This window comes from Dendrobates tinctorius, unplaced genomic scaffold (genome assembly GCF_039654945.1).
Source record: "Dendrobates tinctorius isolate UK_male_01 unplaced genomic scaffold, ASM3965494v1 ptg000022l, whole genome shotgun sequence".
Classification (NCBI taxonomy): domain Eukaryota; kingdom Metazoa; phylum Chordata; class Amphibia; order Anura; family Dendrobatidae; genus Dendrobates; species Dendrobates tinctorius.
In genome coordinates this window covers 9,640,329-9,658,849 of record NW_027361690.1, presented here as the reverse complement: position 1 = coordinate 9,658,849, position 18,521 = coordinate 9,640,329, and the positions used below count along the sequence as shown (strand labels likewise).

Sequence of the window (18,521 nt, the reverse complement as noted above, 5' to 3'; positions counted from 1 at the left end):
TTCCCTGCGTAAGCGCAAGTAACTGGAGAGAAGTATTGTGAGTGGCCCGTGAGCCCAAAAAGACCTGCTTTAGAGATGTTAAGAACTGATCAGCGGTCCGAACTTCTGGGTCACCACGTTCCCACAGTGGCGTGGCCCACTCCAATGCCCTGCCCGACAGAAGGGAAACGAGGAACCCCACCTTAGCCCGTTCTGAAGGGAAACGTGCGGCCAGTAACTCAAGTTGAATAAAGCACTGGCTCACGAAACCCCTACAGGAGGCGCTATTGCCAGAAAATTTATCGGGCAATGGGAGGCGGGTAACTGTCGGTGCAGGCGTGGACGTGGACACACATTAGACAGCCTCTGCGACTGCCTAGGCAACAGCCTCAGTAAACTTCACAGTGGAGGCGGCACTCTCGACAGTAGCCAGCCTGCCCTCCAGCTGCTGAATGGACCGCTGAAGCTGCTGCATGTCTGCCATTATTAGCCAGACCCTGACGCTAGTATAATGTTAGGGACAGCGGAACACACTAAATATAAATAATAGGAAGTGCGTTCGCCGCCCGGGGTCCACCGTGCAGTTGGTGTAACAATCGCTGATGAATAATGGCAGACTCGCTATATGGCGGTATACTGTGCTCGGGTTAAACGTCACCTGAGGTGCGCAGAGCGGACTCTGTTAAACTCACAAAGGCTCTAAAGCATAAATGCCGAGCCTGTTAGCTTCACAAGTCTCAGCTGGCGTGCACACACGGTGTATGGTCACAGGACACGGCCTAAGACAGAGGTCGGTGTCCGTCCTGACCTACCGTGGGTGCGGCGTCGCTACCGCCGGTAAGTGCTGCTAACTGCAGCGCGGCAGTAACTACTGCCGCTATACGACAGTTCCATGAGGCTTCACACTATCGGACGCTAGTGCAGTCACCAGAATCATACATCCGACACCATTCACACATAGCAAGTATAGCCTATACTAGCGTAGCCTATACTAGCGCATGGCCGAGCAGCCATGCGGACCTTTTATAGTTGTGCGGGACCTTCCAGATCTCTGAGATGGACCAATGAGATCAGGAGAAGGACCTGAGCACGTGACTCCCGATCTCCAATGGGAGATCGTCTCGTGAGCATGCTCAGTAGAACGGCAGAGGGACTTCGCCTCAGGAGCGATTTGCTGCTGAGCAGTCTGCATTGCTATTGCTGACCCAAAGGTGGCAGCTACAGCCAGACCCATAGAGCAGGTCTGGGCAGAGCGCCTGTGACGCTGGGATTGCTGAGCAATCTCCTCTGCGGTTGATAAATAATGGGAGACCGCAGAATGTGAGTCTCTGGATTCCTGCTGTGTAGCTGCAGGAGTCTGATGTCTAACACATATTTATTAATGACCTTGTAGGGGGCATAGAGAGTAGAATTTCAGTATTTGCAGATGACACTAAACTCTGCAGGGTAATCAAAACAGAGGAGGACAATTTTATATTACAGGAGGATTTATGTAAACTAGAAGCTTGGGCTGATAAATGGCAAATGAGTTTTAATGGGGATAAATGTAAGGTCATGCACTTGGGTAGATCGAACAAGATGTATAATTATGTGCTTAATTGTAAAACACTGGGCAAAACTGTCACTGAAAAAGACCTGGGTGTATGAGTGGATGACAAACTCACATTTAGTCGCCAGTGTCAGGCAGCTGCTGCAAAGGCAAATAAAATAATGGGATGCATTAAAAGAGGCATAGATGCTCATGAGGAGAACATAATTTTACCTCTATATAAGTCACTAGTGCGACCACACTTAGAATACTGTGTACAGTTCTGGTCTCCGGTGTATAAGAAAGACATAGCTGAACTGGAGCGGGTGCAGAGAAGAGCGACCAAGGTTATTAGGGAACTAGGGGGTCTGCAATACCAAGACAGGTTATTACACTTGGGGTTCTTTAGTTTGGAAAATCGAAGGCTTAGGGGTGATCTTATTACAATGTATACGTATATGCAGGGACAGTACAAAGACCTTTCTAATGATCTTTTTACTCTTAGACCTGTGACGGGGAGAAGGGGGCATCCTCTACGTCTGGAGGAAAGAAGGTTTAAGCATAATCACAGACGCGGATTCTTTACTGTAAGAGCAGTGAGAATATGGAACTCTGCCATATGATGTTGTAATGAGTGATTCCCTACTAAAATTTAAGAAGGGACTGGATGCCTTTCTTGAAAAGTGTAATGTTACAGGGTATATACACTAGTTTCCTTAATTTTGCGTTGATCCAGGGAGCTAGTCTAATTGCCATATGTGGAGTCGGGAAGGAATTTTTTTCCACAATGTGAAGCTTACTGTTTGCCACATGGGTTTTTTTTGCCTTCCTCTGGATCAAGATGTTAGGGCAAGTTAGGATAGGATAAGGGTTGAACTAGATGGACTTAAAGTCTTCCTTCAACCTTAATAACTATGTTACTATGTAAAATAATCGCATTTTAAATAAGTTCAAATATTAAAAATGCAGATGCAGTTATATATGTTTTTTTCAGAAGTGATGTAAGAATTATACCCTATCTGTCTAGAATCTTTTTCCTTAATTGTCAGAACTTCACTCTGGGTTCAAATCTCCCTATCTGTACCACGGCTGCAGTCCATGAACTAGCATAGAGTTATTAAGGTGAATATATTCTGATATATATATATAACCACATAGGCAGTTAAACGTAGCTCATAGCCTCCCCAATATGTTTCACCTAGATAGGAGTCATCAGGGGATTGAGGCTATAATGAGCTGTCGCATAAACCAGTGGACCTTTTAAAGGCTTTGCCATGACATGATCACTGTTATCAACCATATTGTGTGACCTTAGAAAACAAATATATAAACAGTACCCTCCCTTGTACCCCATAGTCAAACACATCATGTTCAACATCCCAAGTATTTTCGGATTGGGTGCATATTTGAAGAGAACACCTACTGGACGCCGTGACATAGTTCCAATCCGACCCTCGTCCATTATGCTTCTCTGGCTTCAGACACCTAGTGGTTGTCATGTGACAAGTAGTGTCCTTCTTTGCTTGTCTGCTGATTGTAAACAGCTTACCTATAATTGTGCAAGCCTACAATTGTAAGATGGGTAATAATAAATATATAATTATTGGGCTCTGGCCTCCAGGGTCCCCAAGGATCTTAAGAATCAGAGCAGTATTATGCATGCATGAACTCATTTCTTAAAGGCAGTAGTCATGCATGTACACTATTGCTCCATTCACATAAGGGTTATAGGACCATCATTCCTCAAATCACTTGGGGTCAGACCCAATGATCAGTATATTTGTTAAAAATATGGTCACTGTGTGGTCTGACTGCTAGGGCATGCAGCAATCTTGAGAAGAGAATGGGGGTCCTATGTCCCACATGTGGAGCAGTAGCGTGTGTGAGTATCCACTACTCCATTCACATCTAAGGACGGTGGAAGCCGTAGAGTGCATGTTTGACTACTGTGTCCATGGCAGAAGACACGCACGCTACCACTCCATTCAAACAGGATAGATGACTCCATTCGGAGTCAGTCCCCATAATCATACATTGATAACTGTGGATTGCCACTCTGAAACCCTACTTTTCACATCCAATCATGTAGGCTTGTGAGCAACATACTGTACTTCCTCCCCAGGCAAGTAACTAGTACATGTTTGCTTTCCCTAAAGTGAGGACTATGGACCTTGGGTTTGCACACTGCAATTTTATGGGTCATCTTCCTTTCGAAACTACAACAATGTGACAGCTGAATATTTTTTCCTTTTTTCCCAACTACTGTACGTCCAGTTGTCCTGTTTTACTTGTGGCCCTTCATCACTGGAGGATTTGACCACACACAGTTTTGTGTAGTTTGCAATGAAGAAATAACGTAGGTCTTTGTAGGATTTAAAACCACAAGGACGACTGATTGCAAACTTTCTCTAACTTTCATTTTATTTTAGATGTATTGAAGCAACAAAAAAATCTACTGCAACATGCAGTTTAAAAAAAAGAAGTTTCTAATATCATACATTTACACAGTAATGTGCCATAAGTGAGAATTATGCATTATGCAGTAGACCTTTGTTTTTCCAGAAGTCTGCATACAGTATATCTGTATATAGGTTTAAGGGCCCATTACACATAGTGATATCGCTAGCAATATCGCTATAACGTCACCGATTTTGTGACGCAGCAGCGATATTGCTAGCGATATCGCTATGTGTGATACTTACCTCCGACCGGCTCCCCCACTGGTTATCGCTGATCGCGCGAGAACGTCCTGGGCCATTTCTCGTCGGCCGCTTCCTGCTATGGCGACAAGCGACGCGTGGACGCGGGCGGGAGGACGTCTTCATCTGACAGGTAAGTAGCGACCGCCGACCGCTGCTATGTCGCTGGTGAGATCTGCCTGTTTGGCAGCTCACTAGCGACCACTTAGCGATGCACCAGCGATCCTGACTGGGTCATATCGTTGTTGGGATCGCTGGTGCATCGCTAAGTGTAACGGTACCCTTACTTCTTATAGGCATTACATTTAAATGTACAGTGGCATATAAAAGTTTGGGCATCCCTTTTCAAAATTACTGCTATTGTGAACAGTTAATTTGGTGACTTGTGTGCTCAGATAACTTTGACCAAGGTTTCAGACCTTCATTAGCCTGTTATAATTATGGCTTGTTCACTATCCTCGATTGGAAAGGCCAGATGAAGCAAATCTCCATGTTTTATAAAAACCCAACCTCCTCTAACCTTGTGCCAAAAAAACAGCAGCAATAGGTTCTTCTAAGCAGCTGCCCAGCACTTTGAAAATGAAAATGGTGGAGGCCCACAAAGCAGGAGAAGGCTATAAGCAAATAACAAAGTGTTTTCAAGTTTCCCTTTTCTCAGTTCAAGATGTAGTTAAGAAATGGCATTTAACAGGAACAGTGGTGGTCAAGGTCTGGAAGACCAAGCTGCTTGTAGGATTGCTACAGAGGCAAATCAGAACCTCCGCTTGAGTGCAAAAGATCTTCAGAAAGATTTAGCAGACTCTGGAGATGTGGTAAATTGTTCTACTGTTTGAAGACACCTACACAAATATGGCTTTTATGGAAGAGTCATCAGAAGAAACCTTCTCCTGCATCCTCACCATAAAATGCAGCATCAGAAGTATGCAAAAGAATATCTAAACAAGCTTGATGCATTTTGGAAACAAGTCCTGTGGACTGATGAGGTGAAAATAGAACTCTTTGACCACAATGATCAAAGGTATGTGTGGATAAAAATGGGGACAGAATTTCAGGAAAAGAACATCCCTCCAACCATTAAGCATGGGGGTGGATCAATCATGCTTTGGGGTTGTGCTGCAGCCAATTGGACGGGGAAAATTTCACGGGTAGAGGGGAGAATGGATCCAATGAAATTTCAAGAAATTCTTGATGCGCACATAACACTATCTGTAAAAAAGCTGAAGTTGAAAAGAGGATGGCTTCTACAAATGGATAATGATCCTAAACACATATCAATATTCACAATAGACTACCTCAAATGGCAGTACTTTCCTCTGCCCTCAATAGGGCAGATAAGTGCGCCTGCGCAGAAGCGTGTGGCCGGGGAGCCATGACGCAAACAGGAGGCCGGCATCATAAGATGATTGAGGCACTGGACCCAGACCTGCGACACCCATTGGAACGGACCGCCCCCCCCCCCCCGGGGTGAGTATAATAAAACTTATTTTTCTTCTCTTTCAGGTCAGATCGAGGGCTTATCTGCAGCATTATAGAATGCTGTAGATAAGCCCTGAAAGGCAGTGGCCGCATCTTATAGCGGCCAAAACTGCTGACAGGTACCCTTTAATATAAAGCATCATAGTTGATATAACTGCCCAACCAATTTACTGTACATTTAAAAATAATGTTTATAAAAAGTAAATCTATATATAGACATACAGTATACAGACATCTGGAACAACAAATGTCTACTGCATGCGTTGCATAATTCTGTTGGTACTTTGCAGAGTAAATTTATACAATCTGTATACATACAATTCCTAGCCTGGCAGTCATGCAGTTAAATAGTGCATAGTCATTTTGTCTGTGTCAATGCACTGAATGCACTCAATGTTTTCTTCATTGCACTCATTGACGTCAAGCTGTTCTTTGGCTCATCAAGCACTACAAATAGCAGCAGTAAAAGGAAGCTTCAGTAACATCATGACCTTCTGTTAGTTAATGTCATAAAAGCAGCAGAGCTTTGAAAGGCCAGCGCGCGTTCTTACTGCCAGCCACCTCCTTTCTCATTATTTGCAGAATTCATCTTGATTACCGTGCATGGCTTTGTGCCTCTGTGGGTCTCAATGACATTATCAGCTCATAGAAAGGTCAAAAGAGAAAATCCATAAAATCATTTTGATTAGGTTTTATTGTTTTTATTATGTAGAATATAATCATTTACAAAAAAATCATTCATGGAAGGTATTACAATAAAACACTTGAAATAAACCTAGAACACATAGGGTCTGCTTATACCCATCAATCTTAATGAAGGAGCGTGGTGAAGTAGGATGCACCGAACAAGAAGCATACACCACACAATGAAATCAGCACATCTTCTCAGTGTGTCTCTGTGTGCCCCACCGGACATCCAATTCTAGTTAGGGACTGGAAAAACATTTCTGACGTAAGTAAAGACATAACTGTTGTTGAATTCTACGATAGGTTGCATTGAATCATAGAATCATAGAATCGTAGAGTTGGAAGGGACCTCCTGGGCCATCTGGTCCAACCCCCTGCTCAAAGCAGGATTCGCTAAATCATCCCAGTTAGATGTCTGTCCAGCCTCTGTTTGAAGACTTCCATTGAAGGAGAACTCACCACTTCTCGTGGCAGCCTGTTCCACTCATTGATCACTCTAACTGTCAAAAAGTTTTTTCTAATATCTAATCTGTGTCTCCTCCCATTCAGCTTCATCCCATTGCTTCTAGTCTTTCCTTGTGCAAATGAGAATAAAGTTGATCCTTCTACAATGTGACAGCCCTTTAGATATTTGTAGACAGCTATTAAGTCTCCTCTCAGTCTTCTCTTTTGCAAACTAAACATTCCCAAATCCTGCAACCTTTCCTCATAAGACAGGGTTTGCTGCCACATCTGTCCTGCCCATGCTCTGCCCACTTTGGGAGAACAGCAAAAGTAAAGAAAAAATTTGCACAACTTTGCGTTACTCAAATTCTGCACAAAATCTGACTAATACGAACAAAATAGGGGACCACACAATAGATATATGTAGCAAAAAATATTTTTGTAGCAGCGATAAAAAGTATAAGTGTAAAAAAAAAAACTATATATCAGATGAAATGTGATAAATGTAATTAACATCATCCACACCAATGAGGTAAAAATAGTGACTAAACACATAATACTGTAAATATGCTCAACAAGTCATAGAAGTCAGAGTGTAATATAAAGGCAGATAAACTGTATGCAGCAAATAAAGAAATATATAGCCCTATGTACAAAAAGCTGCCCAAAGAGCATGCAGCCAAAATAGAGGTGCAGATTAAAATGCTACCAAATATATAAAACACAGCATGTGCTAATAGTGCAAATGAACCAGTATGCCACAGAGATAATCACACTATCAAATACTAAAATGCTATTAATAAAGAAATTGGAATAATGTCATGAGACATATACCTGGTGTGGTGCCGATGGTGATCCCACTGTTCAAGATGCGGATCACACCCTGACGCACGTTTCGGACTTCTGTCCTTCGTCCTGTCCTTCATTATAGGATCCAATTCAAAGTACTTGTTCTCACCCACAAAGCTCTCCACAGTGCAGCACCCCCCTACATCTCCACCCTCATTTCTGTCTATCGGCCTAACCAACCGCTGTGCTCTGCAAATTACTTTCGAATAACCTCTACACTAATCCGCACCTCCCACTCCCGACTCCAAGCCTTCTCCTGCGCTGTGCCAATCCTCTGGAATGCTCTACCCCAAGAAATTAGTACTTTTTACAATCTGCACAGTTTTAGGAGCTCCCTCAAAACGCATTTGTTCAGAGCGGCCTATCACATTCACTAATCAAAGTAATTTTATGTGTAAGTGTGTGTGTGTAGCCCATTCACTATCTCAATCTATCCCTCACTCCCTCAAGATGGCTGGACCATCATTGTAAATACCATCATTGTAAATACACCATTGTAAATACACACCTGTACTTTGTATCTCCCCCACCTCATTGTAGATTCTAAGCTCTCACGAGCAGGGTCGTCTTATTTTGCTTTAATTATTTTATTGTTAACGTTGTTACTTATGACTTGTGTTTTGATCACATCCTGACGCACATTTTGGACTTCTGTCCTTTGTCCTGTCCTTCATTATAGGATCCATTTCAAAGTACTTGTTCTCACCCACAAAGCTCTCCTCAGTGCAGCACCCCCCTACATCTCCACCCTCATTTCTGTCTATCGGCCTAACCAACCGCTGTGCTCTGCAAACGACTTTCAACTAACCTCTGCACTAATCCGCACCTCCCACTCCTGACTCCAAGACTTCTTCCGGGCTACGCTAATCCTCTGGAATGCTCTACCCCAAGAAATTAGGAATTTTTACAATCTGCACAGTTTTAGGTGCTCCCTCAAAACACATTTGTTCAGAGCGGCCTATCACGTTCACTAATCAAAGTCATTTTATGTGTAAGGCCTGTTTCACACTTCCGTTTTTGACCATCAGTCAAAATCCGCCGTTTTGCAAAAAAAAACGGATCCGCCATTTTTTGTGGCGGATCCGTTTTTTCCCCCATTGATTTGCATTACCGGCGGATCTTGACGGATGGCCATCAGTTGGTCCCTTTTTTTTGCGGATCCGTCAATTTTTTTTGCATCCGCCGACATGCCTGGACGGACCATGCAACGTTTTTTTTGCTGCAGGATCCGCATTTTATAGTGCGCATGCCCGGAGGAATTAAGTCAGCTAGAAATTTAACCCTGAAATCATTTCTCTCTCTCTCTCTCTCTCTCTCTCCTTCCCGGGCTGCGGTTCCTTTAAAAGTCTTCATTCATCGGATCCGTCAAAAAACGGTCCAGTGGCATCCGTTCACATCAGTTAGCAACGGATCCGCTTTCCGCCATTTTGGCGGATTTTAACTGACACAAAAAAATGAAGTGTGAAACAGGCCTAAGTGTGTGTGTGTGTGGTCCAATGACTATCTGAATCTATCCCTCACTCCCACAAGATGGCTGGACCATCATTGTAAATACATCATTGTAAATACACACCTGTACTTTGTATCTCCCCCACCTCATTGTAGATTGTAAGCTCTCACGAGCAGGGTCGTCTTATTTTGCTTTAATTATTGTATTGTTAACGTTGTTACTTATGACTTGTGTTTTGAAACTGTTAGACGGTAAAGCGCTGCGGAATATGTTGGCGCTATATAAATAAAGATTATTATTGTTATTTTTATTGCTGCTACAAAAAATATTTTTTGCTACATATACAGTTGTGGCCAAAAGTATTGACACCCCTGCCATTCTGTCAGATAATACTCAGTTTCTTCCTGAAAATGATTGCAAACACAAATTCTTTGGTATTATTATCTTCATTTAATTTGTCTTTGGAAATACAAACTACAGTAAGGAAACATATGATTGATAGTTTTCTTTGAAACAATTGCACCTGCTTATTCCAGGTCTTTCTGTAGCTCTCCACAGGTGGTCCTTAGGTATTGGACAACTTTTTTGGTAATTCTTTTCACTCCTTTGTCTGAAATCTTGTGGGAAGCAACTGGTCGTGCCCTGTTTATGGTGAAATTTTGTTCTTTCCACTTCTGGATTGTGGCCCCAACAGTGCTCACTGGAACCTTCAGTAGTTTAGAAATTCTTCTGTAACCAATGCAATCAGTATATTTTGCAGCAATAAGGTTGCAAAGGTCTTGAGACACCTCACTGGTTTTACCCATCATGAGATGTTTCTTGTGTGGCACCTTGGTAATGAGACACCTTTTTATAGGCCATCAGTTGAACCAGCTGATATTATTTTTCACTAAGTGGCAGGAATGCTTTGTAATTACTGATAGATTTCAGCTGGTGTCAGGACTTTCCATGACTTTTTGCACCTCTCTCTCGTGTCTTCAATACTTTTTCCCTGTGTCATTTCTGATTATTACGCAAATTAATTTGTGGACATTTATGGTTTAATTTCTTTGCCTGTGTGGATTGGTTGAGTTGTTACATACATCTGGTCAGAATTTCATCTCAATTGCACTTTTAGAAATATATTTACTTAGAAAATTGGTGACGTGTTCAATACTTATTTCACGCGCTGTATATACAGTATGTTGTGTAGAGTTTTGTTGATGAACTCCAGATGACATCCTTAGGGTGCCGTCACACTAAACGATGCACCAGCGATCCCGACAACGATACGACTTTGGGTGCCTCACTACATGATCGCTGATGAGCTGTCAAACAGGCAGAATCACCAGTGATCAGGACCAGCGAGGAACGCTGGTATCCAAGGTAAATATTGGGTAGCTGAGTGAGCGCGTCTTTTAGTTACCCGCTGTGTACCTTGGATACCTGCGTGCTCGCACTGGGAGCTGGTATCCAAGGTAAATATCGGGTAACTAAGCGCGCGCGTCACTTAGTTACCCGCTGTGTAACTTGGATACCAGCTCCAAGCGTCTGCTTACAGTGCTGGGAGCTCGCTGATCGTTGGTCTCCCGCTGCCACTCGATGCGTGCTGGCCAGCGGGAGACCAATGATCAAAAAATGGCACAGGACACTCCTGCACGATCAGTGATACCCGGCGGGGGGGGGCGGTTGCTGATTGGCATCACACACAGCGAGATCGCTGGCAAGATCGCTGTTGCGTCACAAAATCAGTGATCTCGCTAGCGATTTCGCTGTGTGTGATGGGGCCTTTAGATTTAGAAGAAATGTCATAAGTCATTAACTGCAGTGCAGACAGATTGTTTTAGACTTTACAATCTACTTACCACTGAAGTATGTCTACATGCATTCTGCTAATACAAAATATGATAATGTAACATAACTAGATGGGGGTGTAAAATTGTATATGGAAATGTTAAGTTAGGTTGCCCATACTGTATACCTAAGATGACTAACGGATGACAGCTATTCCTCATTCCTCATGTTCCCCCCATACACATATTCCATGCCTCACATCCCTGGCAAGGGATCGCAGGATCGGGCATGTTGAAATCCAATGCATTATCCTTACTTTCCCTGATATCTGTTGCTTGCAGAGAGTCTGAACACCCTTATATGTAATAGATGGATAGTTCCCTCTGAAATAGGCAGGTTTAGAAATCTTATATGTAATGTGAACAGGCACCTTTACTTACAGTTATCTGGTGTCATCCAAGTGCAAAAATAAGGACTAATTGTACAAAACAAGTAAGATATATAGAAAGTGCAGAATATGTATCTGGTTGCAGAAAAGGGGGGGTTAAAAAGTATTCATAATCTATAGAAATGTAAAAAAAGTCAACTAGATAAGTCTAATACAAAACTAGAATGATAAGATCCTGTAGTTGCCTGGAGACCGGTCACTAACGTAAGCCCGGTGCCTGGAATGAGTCACCTCCATCAATGCCCTAATGTACCTCCGAGCAAACACTGTCCACCTGTGCACAGATGGCTGTGATCTTATTATGTCTCCATGGTAGAGACAAATGCGTTATTTGTTGAGCTGTGTGGACAAGTAGGCAGCTGTTTTCCATTATTGATAGCATTACAATGGAAATACAGAAATAACCTGCAGTGTTGGAAGAAGGAATTAAAGATTAGAACGTAATTATGGAACCAGCAAGCAAAAAGTGGTGGTCAGCCTGCTAAACAGCGACATGTTTACTGACCAAGACTCTGAATATTACAAAGAAAAAAAACACAAAAATTGAGCTTGGTTTTTGAGTTGATACACATGCAGCATATAAATGCATGTTGACATTGGCCATAACACCTGCAAAAGACAAAATTAGCAAAAACCCTGCTGTAACTAAATAAGTAAAAGCAAAAGTGCATCTAATTAATACAGAGTTTTTAGTAATATTGTTTTTGATCAAAAGTAGCATGAAAGCCATCCCACCACGACACGGTAACTCTGTTCGGGATAGCTTTCATGCTTCGTTTGATCAAAAACAGTATTGCTAAAAACTCTGCATTAATTAGATGCACTTTTGCTTTTACTTATTTAGTTACAGCAGGGTTTTTGCTAATTTTGTCTTTTGCAGGTTTTCTGAATATTACAAGTCATTATCCTAAATGTCAACAACAGGGACAAAACCTTTTACTCCCCAATAGTAAAGTATTTGAGAAGTAATGCTGTCAGTGGAAGACTGATAATGGGTTCTCGTAATAATTATCATTTTACCTCGGCGCACAGTGGCCCAGTTCATCAAAGCTTTCACACCAGAATTCTGGGATAAAAGATTTGAAAAGTTCAAAAATTTAGGTGAAACTCAGAGCTGGGTTTAAATTTTGCAACTTCTAGTGTCTTCACGTCAGTCCACTAAAATATTTGGAGCCGAGTGATGACATTTTCTACACCACAAATCTTAGTCCAACAGGGGCTTGAGTAGGATTTGTAGCCAGGAACACACAAAAGGGAATGCCACTTGTCCTGCACTCCTCTTCATGAATCAGGAGCGTCTGACTCCAGGACGCACTTTCAAGATTGTCGTGAACAACACCAGCCTTGATGCATGGGGACCAATATGTTTAAAAAAACAAACACATTCAACTGTTGAAACTCTGTCATGGACATCATAGAGGGCTGTAAACCTTGTTTTTTGCACTTCTTTATATTTTAAGACAGATCAAAGAGTCTCTTAGAAATAGGAACTTCCAGTTACATATTAAATGGTTCCCCATTAGAAAGGTCCTTTCTCCAGTTCGAGCATGTTAAATTGGTCACATCGTAGTGTAGTGGCTGCAGAGCCTTGTATTACAGTATTACATGTTTTTTAATTTTAAATTTCTCTTCTTCATTGCAGAGATATTAGATTGTTACGTTTAGGTTATAATTAGTGATGAGCGAGTGTACTCGTTGCTCGGATTTTCCCAAGCATGCTCGGGAGTATTTTGGCGTGCACGGAGATTCAGTTTTTGTCAACGCAGCTTCATGATTTGCGGCTGCTAGACAGCCAGAATACAGAGATTGCCTGTTTCTTAGGGAATCCCCCCATGTATTCAGACAACAAAATACTTGGAAGACACCCAAGTATGCTTGGGAAAACACGAGCAACGATTATACTCGCTCATCAGTAGTTATAATTTATGCCAAAAGGGATGTTACTAGAGATTCTTCACTGGGGCATGTATGTCTTACCCTGCATGAGATTAATATTAATCAGGCAGCAACATGCAGGGGGGGAAAAGAACATGCAGTACCTTAGAACAGGCTTTCTCCTATGTGAGACATGTAATGACAGACAGTCTGCTCTCCTCACTGTTCTCAGTGCAGAGCTGTGTGTGATTACAAAGTGCCAGGAGTAGAGCACTTAGTTACTAACACTTCTTCAGCTTACATCTCACGGAAGTCAGTGTGACAAGAGAGTATACAGCAGAGCTGATAGTTCTGTGAAAGGAGAGCTGGAGAGATGAAAGCTGAAATATAATCACACTCATCTCTGTACCACTCCCAGCATTTTGTAATCACATACAGCTCTGTAGTGATATCAGTGAGATCAGACTGTCAGTCATTACATGCCTCACACTGAGAAAACCTGATCTAAGCTATTGTGGGGGCATGTACTTTTTTCCCCCAGTATGTTGCTGCCTTCTTATGATTGGTGACTTCATACAGGAGTAGACGTACACTCTGCCAAAGACAAGTGTCTGGTAACACCTCTATGGACTTAATATAAATTTACTACCTAATTTTTACGAATTAATATCGCCACAATGGAAAGGAGAAGTAAAAAATATAAATATTACATTTTACTCAGCTCTGTGGCCACTATTCCATGCTGTGGCCAGTTTAACATACTCAAACTGGTGAAAAGTCCTCTTTATTGTGTGGTCAGAGTAAACTTTTGAGCAGGACTCCAGGTGATTGGTTATGTTTTTTTTTTTTAGAAAATGGGTTTGTGAATCATTTCTACCACATTGTGCAGAAAAAATTCATTTATGACTTTTTTAACTTTTGTTTTGTGGACATTGAAATCCAGTAATGCAAGACGAGAATAGAGTTAACCATAATTTATCATATAGCGACCTTGTCTTTCGATATTCATGATACATATCATGAAGATTATTTCTTCTCCATATTTATCATTGAAGATTCCTATGTGAACTGCCAAACTCGGGCTGCAAAGTGTACGCTCATCTCACCACTTTTAACAGAGCAATTTAGCTACCGGTATTCCTCTGTTTTCTAGTAATTGGATTTTCTTGTGTTTTTTTTTTATTGAACTTGTCTACACTAGATTTAGAGTGTAAGTCACAGTTTCCATGGCAAGTTATTATTCTTGTTGTCTCTAACATCTAATGTTATCCACCCCCAATGCTAGAAACTTTTGCAATTACTTGTGAAATTGCTTAGTGAGCCTGTTTTGCTTTGTTCAGTGCTCCACTTTTACTCAGCTTCTGAGTTATGAGAATTTACTGATCCTGTGAAACTCACACATAGATCAATACTATAATAATTTGCTTTCAGTCCCATAGTAGGAAATGATACATTCAGACTTAAGCCCTCTGCACACATTAGACTAATGATGGTCAAACCCACCGATATTGAGGGTCTAATGTGTATGGGAACCCCCGGAAAACTGATTGTGGGGGTAAATATCGATCCGGTTTGTTTGGTTTTGGACTGCCAATCACATTTTCTCCCGAAGATAAGCCACCGCCAGACTTGTCTGATGACAGCTTCTTCACAAAGGGCACGGGAGCGCTTGGCTGAACGAGAGTGCGGTGTATGGGAGAGTCGGCTGAGTTGACCGTCGTTTGGCCAACAGCCATCTAATGTGTATGGTAGGCTTATGGGTACATTCACATGAATGCTTTTTGATCCTATTGCTGTCCATGTGAAAAACAGACCGCAAGCAACAGCACATGGGCCAATGTTAAGCAATGTGTTAGTTCACATGAATGTTTTCCACAAGGGCCACCAGTCTTTGTGAAAAGAAATCGTCCCATCTTGCCCATTTTTTGGATGAAATTTGCCTATTAATGGGTTTGAAAAAAATGGATGCCATAATGACACCATCCATATGGCATCCATTTTTTAACGTATCCATTGCAATTAGTAACATAGGAAACGATGTATAATTCTATATGGATGTCAAAAATGAGCTCACAGATAAAATACTTGAGACAAAAGAAATGAAAAACTGTTTATTTTCTGGATGAAAAACTGACAATTTTTCATATGCTCTTGTGAACTTAGCCTCAGAGATTTCAAGCTCTCCATGACAAATACAAAAGGGGCGGATTGCTCACAAAGACCCCCACTGATGAATATGTGTAAAGGTGAACCCTCCATTCAAATAAAATCTCAAATTACTCAAACCGTTTTCTCTCAAGATGTCTCAGATGTGCTGTGCAAATAATCTTCTGTGAATTTGTTTTGAGATTAGCTTTTACGTAATCAATGTTACACATATACACTATATGTGTGTGTGTGTGTATGTGTGTGTGTATATATATATATATATATATATATATATATATATATATATAGCTTTGATTACGTAAAAAATAATCTCAAAACACATTCACAGAACATTGTTTGTATAAAACACATAAGATGGGCTGCACTGCTGGCGTAGCTTGATTCTTTAACAATGATGAATATAACGTTTTTTTATTCACAACGCGTTTCAGCCCCTTACCAACGTTAATGTAATTGTATAGGTATATATAATGTTATTGCATTAATAATAACATGATATGTATATATAAAACTTCCGCACTCTGCTGTATATACTGGAGTCTTGAGCTCTCAGACCAATATTTCATAAGGATCATGGACAAAACATAGCTAATAGTCTAAAAATAATGTATTTACAGAGAACCTGGATGCCATGATAGCTGTACAGACGAAGAACAAACTGGGAAAGAATGCAGTTAATCACAATAACAGAATCCTAACAGGTACATTACTAACATTGTGTGTTGTTTTCAGTAGGTTCCATAATTGTTGTAATAAGCAGACATGATGCCTGGCATTTCCCAGTACACATGTGCCAGCATCAAGCTAAGATAATTACTGATTCTGTATTATCTTGCAGTTTCCATTACATCACTACTGACTGACGAGCAGCAGTACACGTACAAAGCATTTCAGTTCTTTATATGGATGCCAGGCAGAAAGCTGCATGTATGTGGGTCGCCCTCCCAGGGCTGTGGGGTACTCGGTACCGGGCCGGTGTCAGGGGAATGTGTCACAGCAGCAGTGACCCAGACCGTGGCCCTGGGCGCCCAAGTCAATGACGGAATGTATATGTAGTTAATGGAATGGAATAGTTCGTGACGCCACCTGTGGTGCTCGGCAAGGGAGGTGTTAAGCCGACGCTGCAGACAGATCCTCTGGGACAGATGGTAGGATACAGCAGTGATGGTATAGCCCTCCACAGGCAGGGCTGATGTCCCAGGGCAGTTTAGTTGTAATGGTTGTGGAAAGGCGCAGGCAGTGTAAAAGATGGTACCCAGATGTAGCGGTGCTGAATGGGTTGGCGCCAGAATGAATGGAGGACACCGAGGCTTGCAGTTCCAAAGCTTTACTCACAGTCTGCGGTACACAAGGGTGCCTGCCTCCGGGCCGTGTCCTCCGGGTCAGAGACACAGCCAACCTCCAGGCCAGATGGAAAGCTCCTCTCCAACCCTCCACCAACATGTACCTTTCCTGAACGACTCCTCTATCGCGCCTTAAAGTGTGAAGATCTCCAGTACCGTGGTACTCTGGAGTTCCTCCTGTCAGATGTTCCCAAGAACTCTACTCGTATCGCAGACAGCTGTAGCCTGCTTCGGGGACTCCCTTCTCCTGAGTCCCGGCTCTCTAATCAGTTGCTGTTGTGCCCCAAGTCTTAGTTTGGGAGTAGTGCATTTACAGCTTACTACTCCACCGGTGTCTGCTGCAGAACCATAAGTGTCCATACAACCTCGGGGACAGGGCCCCGGCCTTGCGCTGAGAACCTATAGGCAGGGTTCCTCTTCCAACCTACGTCTCCTACTCCTTCGTTCCGTACTGATCTTTCTCTCTCTTATGGAAGCTTAGGTTGCAGTTCTACGTCTTTCTCCTTCTTTTCCCTTCCCGTGCCAGCTGGCTCAGATCACTGAGGCAGCTGCAGCACTCCTTCCTCCATCCCTTCTTCCAGGGATCCCCACTCCTCCCAAGTGGCTTCCTTCCTCACTGACCTTCTGTCAGACTGAACCCGTAATTCTACACTTTCCCACTCTTTTATATATCTAAACTCCACCCACCTCCCAGCACATCCAGTGTTCCATGCAGGGAACCACCAGAGGTGCTCTGCTACTCTCTAAGCACTGAGCCGCAATGTGGTTGTGCAGAACTACCCTGTTGTGTGGGGTGCGAGTGTTGGAGTGTGGAAAGGAGTTCCCACCTTACCTGGATGGTGGGGCACTACACCTTAGGAGAAGGTGCAGTACTTCTGTGGCGACTGAGCCTCAGGGGCACCACATATGTGTATGTACAGGTGCAGACTGGGGCTGAAATTCAGCCCTGGCATTTGAAATCACACAGACCCATGCTGTCCTCGTCACCAAGCACCAAATGAGATATATTACCCTGGATGGAGGAAAGCAAGACTGACTTCAAGACCAATATTTATAATGATACTAGACTTTGTGCTCCTTCTCAACTCTTAACAGTGTGGGTGTCTTCAGGACACTGATTCTGTTAACAATGTAGCAGACAAGGTGGCCCACGACCAGACAGGCCCTTCTGGCATTTGCCAGAATTGCTAGATGGCCAGTCCGGCCCTGTGTGTGTATGTAAGATATAAGTAACGGAAGGTACATGGCGATGGCAACTCCCACATTGGAAGCAGTAATCCGCATTAAACATGCTGTGTTCCCTACAAGAAGCAGGCCTCCTGCCACCTAGAAGTCTGAGAGGTATCTCTTAAGCCCCCCATACAATGTAGAAGGTTGTCTGTGAGTGATGATTTAGTGGCAGCTGTCTCTCCCATATACAAAGCCGCTGTCAGATTCTTCTGGCGGCAGCTTATCTCTAGAGAATAAACAGATTGGCAATCCAAGATTGACATGCTGGATCCTTATCTATACACATTAGTGTTCAGACTGGTGTAGATTCGATCATTACGCTAATGACTCTCAGATAAATCTCTATCAGAGTGTGAGCCGATTGTCAGTTTACTGTGATCTGATTCTCTCACATGTGCAAATCGGATCACAGGTATGGAGAAGACGAAGAACTTAATTTCTCCATCTTCTCTATTGGACTTGGCTCAGATGACATCACAGTGTAGTCCGATGTTTTACGCGCACCCATGATCTTTATGGGTGTACATGGTCCGATTATCGGATGCACTCACTGCATGTCGAATCAGCATGA

General features: G+C 42.6%; 1 protein-coding gene across 2 annotated transcripts in view; it reads left to right on the top strand.

Annotated features, from left to right (window-relative positions):
• The window catches only part of SCG3 (secretogranin III), a 99,395-nt gene that overhangs the window by 64,486 nt on the left and 16,388 nt on the right, over nt 1-18,521 (top strand). For both annotated transcript variants that reach the window (XM_073568429.1, XM_073568430.1), the window contains exon 9: nt 15,995-16,078. In XM_073568429.1, the coding sequence (XP_073424530.1) occupies nt 15,995-16,078 (84 nt within the window). The remainder of the gene's footprint in view (nt 1-15,994; nt 16,079-18,521) is intronic.